At 41.9% G+C, this 10044-nt stretch overlaps 1 protein-coding gene across 3 annotated transcripts in view; it reads right to left on the reverse strand.

Moving 5' to 3' along the window:
* The window catches only part of lgr4 (leucine-rich repeat containing G protein-coupled receptor 4), a 30554-nt gene extending 20772 nt beyond the window's left edge, over window positions 1–9782 (reverse strand). The window contains exons 1-2 of one of the 3 annotated variants that reach the window (XM_056412299.1): window positions 9755–9782; window positions 8806–9677 (exon numbers count right to left, since the gene is read on the reverse strand). In XM_056412299.1, coding sequence (XP_056268274.1) covers window positions 8806–8987 — 182 coding nt within the window. In that variant the 5' untranslated portion in view covers window positions 8988–9677; window positions 9755–9782. The other 2 variants (XM_056412300.1, XM_056412301.1) reach the window with 2 other exon arrangements.
* Between the last annotated feature and the right edge of the window lie 262 nt (window positions 9783–10044).

A 10044-nucleotide genomic window follows, 5' to 3' on the forward strand; every position in this document is an offset into this window, starting at 1 on the left:
TGCACACAGGACTTGATTTGCTTCCCCACAAAGCTAATATGAGACTTTTATTTTTATACTATTTTTTTTTTTTAAAGACCGTAGGTATTTGCTACTGAAAATATATGTTTAAGTACGGGACTGTCACATTAAAAGAGAGGACAAACAGTTTGTTTCAAGTCAACTGGAGGAGACCAGTGAGAGCAAAGACAACTTTGGATCCCTAATCTGATTAGGAATCCATTAAACAGCCCCCCCACCCCCTTTGCCCCCACGCCTCCATATGTGAAGACATGGGACATATAAAGACTGAAAAAACATATGAGATTCACAAATTAAGCAACCCCTGCCCCCCTTTCACTCTCCAACTGGCCATCTTGAATTTCACTGCCAGATCTCTCTAGGACCTTGTGTGTGGGCCCCTGAATCCTACAAGGATCATATTGCCCTTCCGCTGCAATCCCACACACTCACATACACACCTTAAAAGGCGGGCCCTGACAGAACCCTCATCATCCCCGCGACCTGTCCCATCTCCACTTACCTGGTTATCCAATTACCACACAGAATTTGCAGCTACAACAAAACTTCCATCAACATCCACCCACTCCTTATCGTTCTTTTCAACCCGGACTACATCTCTGGTGGTGCTTTGCAACCACTGCTGCAGACCTGCCACCACTGGTGGGAAGATGGATACATCTCTAACCACATGTTAAACCGTTTAACTAAATCTTCCGCAGACTGTTGACTGGTTTGGTCTGAACCACATGCAGGGCTGGGGAAAACAGGAGGCCTGCATGACTCTATCACACTTCCTCCCTCCCTCTGTGTCTGGCTGCTTTACTCATCAAGGCCCTGGCATGTCCCTGCTAAGATAGATTGAAGGGGACACTAAAAATGCAGCTGTGATAAATGGTTTCGAGCCGAAATGCTTCTACAAACAGGTATCAGTTCATTTCTATCCCATGTGCCTTTTGGCTTCATTTTAGGAGAGAGGAAGCACAGAAAGAATCTCAGAGGTAGCAGATATGCTTTGAGAAAAGGAAAACAAGGCTGCTAATGTGAAGGATGAACATATTGTAAAGTCAAAATAAATTTCTCTGCCAGTCAGTTAACACAGAAAAACTACATATCAAACGTTTCAGAACACTATGTGTGATGGGCTTAATTTAAATGCACAAAGACATTTTTAAAACACTACATAGTCATCATGTACTAAAATTATGTGTTTTAATTAGACTATCAATGTATAATAAAAGTGAATGAGATGAACAGTACACACACTGGGTTTAGTACTTTGGTCTTTGTGACCAGCTAACGTATGTCTGCTTTTAAGCATAAAGAGGTTTTCGTCACGAGTCTACGAGTGTAATGCATCTAATCTGTTGTGTTTAACGGCAGTAACTGTGTATGTTGATCTCTGTTGTTACTGTCGACACTCCCTCCAACACAACGCAGGATTTAAAATATGTGCAGAAAATAAACTAAAAGTTTTCCCGAATCATTTTTAAGATGATTGTGCAACTTGAAAGGTCTGACATGTGGCCAAACCTACTCATTGGACAAAATTAATATGAATGAATATGAAGCATGTCCGACCATACATATAAATATAACTGTCCACAAATTAAGCACATATCTGAAGCCAGTTACGCCTGCTGTTTCTAAGTACAGAAACACTAAATGATAGAGATGCACCGATCAGGTTTTTGGTGCCGATCACCGATCACTGAAATCAGTATCTGCCGATCCGATAATACCGATCACGGTGTCGATTGAAGCATTCTATTTCTTGTGTAGCATTATTGCCTAGGACTATGAGGAAATACATATATAAAGCAACTCAAACATTAAAGAAATTACCGATTTCTTTAAACATTTAGGACTTTTACTTTGAAAAATTTCCTAATTGATACATTAAAATTGTTTGATTGCTATTGTAGGGGATTTCAGATATGTATGGCACACATCTGCATTATTCATTTCCTGGAACTCTTGGGGAAATCTATTTACAGGACTTTTTTTAACATACAAAACTCTGACTTATTTTTATAAACTCTTTCTTGGTACAGTAAAAATGTTTTAATGTTAGCATAATTTAAGCTAAATCTCAGAAACGATCTATAAAGATACAAAATCAGTTAATTGTTTGCTTTTATATGTTAGTGTTTGATTTGTCGACATCTTATTTTGATAAACGGATGTGGTTTCACGTGGTTCTTTCCGCTAACTTTGCAAAACCGGATGTTGCCACTTAAATCATTCCGCTAACTTTATCAAAACCCTCGCTCGCTCCCGATCGAATGTGTTTACCGTGAGCATCAGTCTATAGGGGCAGACATGTGAGAGTCGGCTGAGTTGACCCAGAGATTCAACTCGGGGGACGGGGACGCCGCTCGGTGCGTGAGGATCCCCTCGTGGACCTCTCACTCTGCGGCCCTCGCCGGGCGCATCGTCTCCGTTGCGATGCGCCGTGATTGAAACGTCTGATAGTTCTCGCACATGTTACGTCATCTGATCGGCCGTTTTGATAACGCCGATCAAAACCGATAATTGGAATATCGGCCGATCAGATCGGTGCATCCCTACTAAATGACCACACAAACTCTTCAAAATAGCCTATTTCTTAATCAATATTTGCAGCTAATAATTACTTGGTAAGTCGTGTGCTGCTCATTTGACTAAATGTGCTTGCTGGGGTTGTGTAAAAATATTTCAATGAGCACAATAAGCTTCATAATTGAAAACGAGAATTACCGCCTTGCCGTTGTATGCCTCGCCAACCAGCCAATTTGCAGTTTACATCCATATCTGTCCAAATTGTAACCACTTCAGCATTTTAATCTTGCGAGACATTTGTGTGAATTTGTCATAATTAGCAGATACATTTGTATGTTATGGCCAAACGTTTGTTTTGTGAGCACAACATTCTAATCAGTTCATGAAGTGAAAATATGTACCATAGTTGAAGAAATTTCCGCAAGGCATTCCTGAGATCTTGTTTTAATGAGAATGGGATGGACAGACGTGAGGTCACAATGACCTTGATGTTTGACCACCAATCTAAAATCAGTGGCATCCTTGCATTCAGGGGGAGGTCAGTGCTACATTTAAAGAAACTACCTTTGGGGTGACTGAGCCATGGTTGACCTCCGGACTGACCACCAGACAATGTCATGCCTCCGGCCCACACCATCTCGACACCTGACCAAACCAAACAACCAGGAAAGGAGTTCTATGAGGTCTTAGCCAGGAAGGAAGAAACTGCAGTGACACAACTTCAGAGTTCATTGACTCCTGCTGGAGGTTTCACCAGAAGGACAACAATCCGTGCAGCACTTTACAAATCAAGCCTGTGTGACAGAGTGGAAGAAAACCAAACACACTCATGAAAAAGGCTCTTGAACAAAGACCCTGTGGTCTGAATCAACTACAATCCAACATGTTGGCCATAATGCAAACTTGAATGCATCAGTAAAACCAGATGCAGCTCCTGTATGGTTCTTCCATCCAACACTAAATCATAACATCATACTGTACAAATGTTCAGGAAATTACAACAGATTTGTAATTAGTTGTTATCAACTGGCAAAGGTTTGTTTTCAAAGCATGTTTTCTCCCAAAGAAGCTGCAGCTAAAATGTGTACTAAAACCTTCTGTTTTTTTTTACTTCGTAGAAAACCCCAAATCCTTATTCTCAAATTCTCTTCCCATTTACATTTTTTTTGAAACAAGTGAAACTTGATTTCCAGCTTTCCTCCTTTCTCCAAGCAATTTCAAAATTGTTTGAAAGTAAATTCTTGCAAAAAACAAGATCTTACCAAGTTCTCTTTAATTTAAGTTTTCTAAAATGTTATAGAAATCATGTGACTTCTGGCATTAGACTTTTTTCACAAGACAAGGAGCTGCATCACCCTCACAAATAACACATCTCATTAGACCAGTGGTGCAATGCATCAGAATTTCCTCAAAACATACAATCAACGATGCCGTGTGTAACCAATAATTAAACTGTTGTTGCAGCACACTCCCAGGCCTTTCCATGATCCACCGTAAGAACAGGAACAACGCCATAACGAGCATTACTATGCAAAGTTATGTCAAAATCTACTCCGCATTATCAAATATAGTGTGTGTGATAGATCAAGTTATTACAACACATAGTAAATTAGTACAATTAGAAATTAGCTTATCTATATTATATCACATTAATAAAGTTTAACGCAGTTATTTTAAGAATGAATGGTGGGATTTAAAATCAGCAGCTCTACCTTCTGCTCAATTTCAGACAATACTGCATTAAGTGTTTTCATATTCGACCTGAATAATTGTCAGCTACCTCGGATTACCTGGAGGATGGTTGTTACAAATGTTGCATCACAAAGATTATTTTCTGTTTCAACTGCTTTCAACCATCTGGCCAAAACGCTCAGATCCTCACCCACTTAAGCGTCTTTGGAGACCCACAAGAAAGGCCTGTCTTTACTTTGAAGAAATCAGTCAAAAACAAACTACCATGTCCAAAGATTTTGGTCACTAATACTACTAAACATGAAACATATTTACAATACAGACCATTTAAGTTGAAAACCGATAATACATGTCTAATCAACTCATCTTTGGTTAATATTTGTAGTTTTGAATACTGGCATGGGATTCAGAAAACCAGCAGCAATTAGCAGTTAGAAACTGTGATGGGGGGATGGGGATAGGTCGACAAGGGGAGGACAGTGTTGGGGGGAGAGCGCTAATATTCCATCATCCACGGGTCATCCTGTTTGGGAATGGGAACCACTGACTGGCTCCTTTCACCTCTGCTGACCAAGAAGAAAAGCATCATTCAGTTAAAAATGGATTGAGGGCACCAATGGTGAAGCCGGCAAGAGTGCAAGACCCCTGACGCCACACCTCCTTTTTCCTCTAAGACTCAACCTTGTTCAGGGTATGAAAGGACCCAACAACTGGGAAGCAAGCTGTCATAACCCGGTCTTACTTTCTAAAAATGCACAAGAGTTCATGCAAACACTGTATCGAAATAGTGTGCAGAGACTCGGTGGCAGGTAGCTACATACCTTCAAAAGGAGTGTTTGCTTTGTTACTGGCTGAGGGGCCTCCATTTTCTCATCTGCTTTTCTGTGACAGACCCGTTTCCATTACAGATGCCAAAACTCAAGCCCCTGTGGGCTGTAGGTGAGTCCACTCCAACCTCGTCATAGGATTTATTGTACAATTTGTGGTTTTCTATTGCCATGAGATTTAACTAAAGCAAAAAGGGACAAATAAACAGTAGAGAGGCAACAATAGAAATAGCCTAAAATACGTATCCTTGTATTGAGGCCTTCTTGACCTCTGACCAGTGCGCCCTTCTGGTTGTTGGCACTAACTAGGCTATGTTTCGTTTTTCCTCAGTGTCTCTTACCTCGAGATGCACCGATCAGGTTTTTGGTGCCGATCACCGATCACTGAAATCAGTATCTGCCGATCACCGATAATACCGATCACCGATCACGGTGTCGATTGAAGCATTCTATTTATTGTGTAGCATTATTACCTAGGACTATGAGGAAATACATATATAAAGCAACTCAAACATTAAAGAAATTACCGATTTTTAAACCTATGTTGTTTTGGTCATTTTGACTGAATCAATCCCCACCCTCTAGGATTAATTTGACCCCATTCAATGTTTAATGTCGGTGTTCTTTCAGTAGTCAACAAACAAACATAAAGTGCCTCACACTTAAACTTGGAAAACAATATTAATTCTAATAATTTTCTGGAGGTTTTAATTGCTGGCATCAAATTGAACCCAAAGGGTAAAATATGTTAGTAAATATAAAGGTAACAGGAGGGTGAAACATTGAATCGGGTCAAAATGACCCAAAGGCGGGGGGAGGGTGTAATATTGATTCGGGTCAAAATGAACCGAAGGCAACACAAGGGTTAAACATTTAGGAATTTTACTTTGAAAAATTTCCTAATTGATACATTAAAATTGTTTGATTGCTATTGTAGGGGATTTCAGATATGTATGGAACACATCTGCATTATTCATTTCCTGGAACTCTTGGGGAAATCCATTTACAGGACTTTTTTTAACATACAAAAGTCTGACTTATTTTTATAAACTCTTCCTCGGTACAGTAAAAATGTTTTAATGTTAGCATAATTTAAGCTAAATCTCAGAAACGATCTATAAAGATACAAAATCAGTTAATTGTCTACTTTTATATGCTAGTAGCGTATGATTTGTCGACATCTTATTTTGACAAACGGATGTTGTTTCACGTGGTTCTTTCTGCTAACTTTGTAAAACCGGATGTTGTCACTTAAATCCTTCCGCTAACTTTATCAAAACCCTCTTTGCTCCCGATCGAATGCGTTTACCGTGAGCATCAGTCTCTAGGGGCAGACATGTGAGAGTCGGCTGAGTCGACCCAGTGATTCAACTCGGGGGACGGGGACGCCGCTCGGTGGTGAGGATCCCCTCGTGGACCTCTCACTCTGCGGCCCTCGCCGGGCGCATCGTCTCCGTTGCGGTGCGCCGGGATTGAAACGTCTGATAGTTTTTCTCGCAGATGTTACGTCATCTGATCGGCCGTTTTGAGAACGCCGATCAAAACCGATAATGGGAATATCGGCGCCGATCAGATCGGTGCATCCCTACTCTTACCCATCAAACTGATTGTGAAGATATGAGGACTGCAAACAAACTTATACAAGTTCAGTTCAAATATTGTCATGCCAAAACACTCCTATGGGTTTTTTCCGAGACACATCAGCAGACCATTGTGGGTCCATTAGCCCCGAGAGAAGGAGCCCTTGCAGCTGCAATATGTCTCACTAATCCATGGTGATCCCTAACCCCAGTGCTCCACATACAAAAGGCGGAGGGAGTGGGAGAGGACAACTTAAGTTCAAGAGACCAGGAGAACAAATGAGAGCAGGACAGAGTGGGGGAAGCGAATGGATGAGGCAGTGTGGTGCTGAGCATTTGTCACAGAGCATTTAGATACCCGTGTAAAAAGATAGCACAATCTTGAAAACAACTAATTGTTTTCCAATTTGGCATACAATAAGCCTACAGAGCCTATCAGTAAGGGCTATGATATCATTTTGTTGTGGTTGAGATGTCAGACTGCCAATAATAAGGACAAAGTATGGTGAGAGTCTCAGCTGTAAGCAGTGTGCAATTGCTTGAGAGCATGGAATATGAATCCACTACCTCGTTTACTAAAACCAACACTTTTTAACCAATAGTGATTTCAAATTGCACAATATATTAGTGCTGGGGTAGCGAGGTTTGGCCCACTATTCTTAAAAAAAAGTGGCAAAATAGTACAGAGGACAAACAAGAACTAACCTTAAAACTTCAAGGCAAGGTGACTGTGAAATACAGGTCCATTTCAAATGGATGAGTGCCTATGTAATCGTGAAGTCATAACTTCTATTTGTTTTTGAGGGAGCATAGTAATAACAACATGCAACAATGGATTGCTGTTTTGAATGACGTTGCCAAGGTGGTTACTTTGGCTTATGATTAACCCAGAGGTTGTGAAACCAACTGAGGAGTTTGGTCATGGGGCAATCAACTGTATCTGCACCACCCTGTAAAGATCCCACATACCTGGAGCAGATGTGCTTCACTTTTTATAAAAAACAAATGTGTGCCCTTCCATGAAACCGTAGTAAACTCTTCAGACGTATGGCGAGAATATATTAATGGCCCTCACAATTATTTAGTAATAAACCCAATGCTGGCTATGAGCCACACATTACTCAACCCCCTGATTTTAAACTCAGCACTTTATTTTTGTGGTTCAGTCACATAACATTTACTCACCAAACCATAGTGCTCACTAAAATACCGTGAGGATGCAACCTGCTGCTGCACAACAGATACAAAATATCCCTTTGAGGAAACATATGGAGGGCAGCCAGCACAAATAGGGCTAATTCAAACAATGTTGATCCTAAAAGTGTGTGGGGGGGGGGACTGCCTAGAGCTGGAACAAGTTGTTGATTAATAGAAAATGAATCAACCATTATAGTTATCGATTCATCATGTAGTCTTTAATCAAGCAAAAATGTTCAACATACACTAGTTCCAGCGGCTCGACTGTTAATGGAATTGTACATTTCATATATTTTCTTATTTGTGACAGGCTCCATCAATCAGATAGTGTGGTGGAGTAGTTACTATTCTGACAGTTGTGGCAATTGTTTTCTCGATTGAATGTTCACTAAAAATCATCAAAAACTAGTGTGGCATGTCCATTGTAGGAGTCAAAGATGATCCACAACCTCAAAATATTCAGTTTAGCATATCATCATATCTGATGCTGGAATCAGAAGACGTTACTCACTTTTGCTTAAAAAATGACTTGGAATGATGAATTGATTATCAAAGGAGCTGCAGATACATTTTATGGAGATGTATTAAACTATAAAATCATTGATTGAATAACTGAACATGTATATAATCATTAGTTGCAGTCTTACATTAGACATGTCTACCATAACAGTAGAAACACTAAGCTGTTTTAATGTTGTTCCAGAGAAGGATTCTCTGTGTGGCTGCAACAGAAAGTTGGTGGTTGTAACTATGCTTAATGTAACTGAACTAAGAGTTTCTAGTCATGATGAGCCACACGCCTCAGACTCTTCTCAGCAGCTTGATCAACCATGTTGGACCATCCGTAGAGTTTCCCGCATGGTGTTGCATGCTCATTCCTCACTTGCGATGTAAACACAGGCCTTTACCGCGAGGCACGTTGCAGCGCACAGACGTGTGCGGAGGTCGCACAGCGGGTCGGTACTCACAGGTAGTAGGTGAAGGCACTGAGCCCGGTCGGGACGGTGGTCAGCCCTCTCCCGGAGCAGTCTGCGCCCCCATCTTCATCGCAGCTGCATGAGGGCGAACAAACGGCCGTCGCCTGCCCTTGACCGGCGGCTCCGGGGCGAAGGCAACACCACAAACACATCCAAAACAAATCCACACGCATCGTCTCCTCGTCGGTTCAGGTGGACGCGGTGAAAAAGGGAGGCCTTTCTTTGTGGTTGAATTTATTCCGGACGTCGACTTTTCATGTGGTCGGTCGGTTGAGGCATGAAGAGATGAAGCAACAACAACAACATGTAACGTCCGAGCACTTCATACATTCACGAGCCCGAACCCCAAATTATCCACGTTACCGGGGTCCAGCTAGCGGTAACGAGCAGACGGTGTCTCCGGAGAGGAGCGGTTTACCTCAAGCGAAACATGTCTCAGCCCCCCGTGCGTGTGTCGTATGAGTCCATGGAAATAAAGTAGCAGCGCTGGCGACAGGAGCGGTAGCCTACCTTGCGTTTTCGTTGTCCCATTAAAAAAACACGCACACACACACCAACACGAGCGGTGCCTGCTAATGCGTCGCTAACAGGCTGGTCCAGCGGCGGTGAAACCTGCAGTTAAAACATGCCGGACGAACCGCGGGTTGTTTGCTTCCACAAGAGCACCGACAGTTTTCAGCTAGTGCTCACGTTCCCCTCCTCTGCTCCTGACATCAACAGCATGCTCGTAGCTCCGCAGGCACCCTACCGGACAACCTGCAGCACTGGGCCCGGCCTGTGCAACACTCAGACCTGCACAGCCGCGTCACGGGGACAACCGCTGCTCCCTCACGAGCGGCTCGGGGGGAGAAGGCAGGTAACAACTGTGCACACGAAGTATGGCGGTCCCGATTGGGTCTTGGCGAAGTGCACTTATGTACAAAAACACACACGTACTTACCAGGTTTTTGAAAGCAGTGGTGGTGAGTAACTTAGTATGAAGCTGGATGAAGAAGTAAAGTTCAGATACTTTACTTAAGTATCAATACCACACTGTGGAGATACCTGTGGTGAAAGAAGTATTTAGTTATGTATCTAAGCCTTAGTAGCACTAATGTATTGTACTGATTTAAATGACTCATTTAGACCACTGACTACGTGCATTCAGTCATGTACTGTACTTAAGTACTTCAATTTCTATGTAACTCCTTAAATAGTTTAGTTCAGTTTATTTGTATAGCCCATTCTCAC

The sequence above is a fragment of the Pseudoliparis swirei genome, chromosome 4 (genome assembly GCF_029220125.1).
Source record: "Pseudoliparis swirei isolate HS2019 ecotype Mariana Trench chromosome 4, NWPU_hadal_v1, whole genome shotgun sequence".
Lineage (NCBI taxonomy): Eukaryota > Metazoa > Chordata > Actinopteri > Perciformes > Liparidae > Pseudoliparis > Pseudoliparis swirei.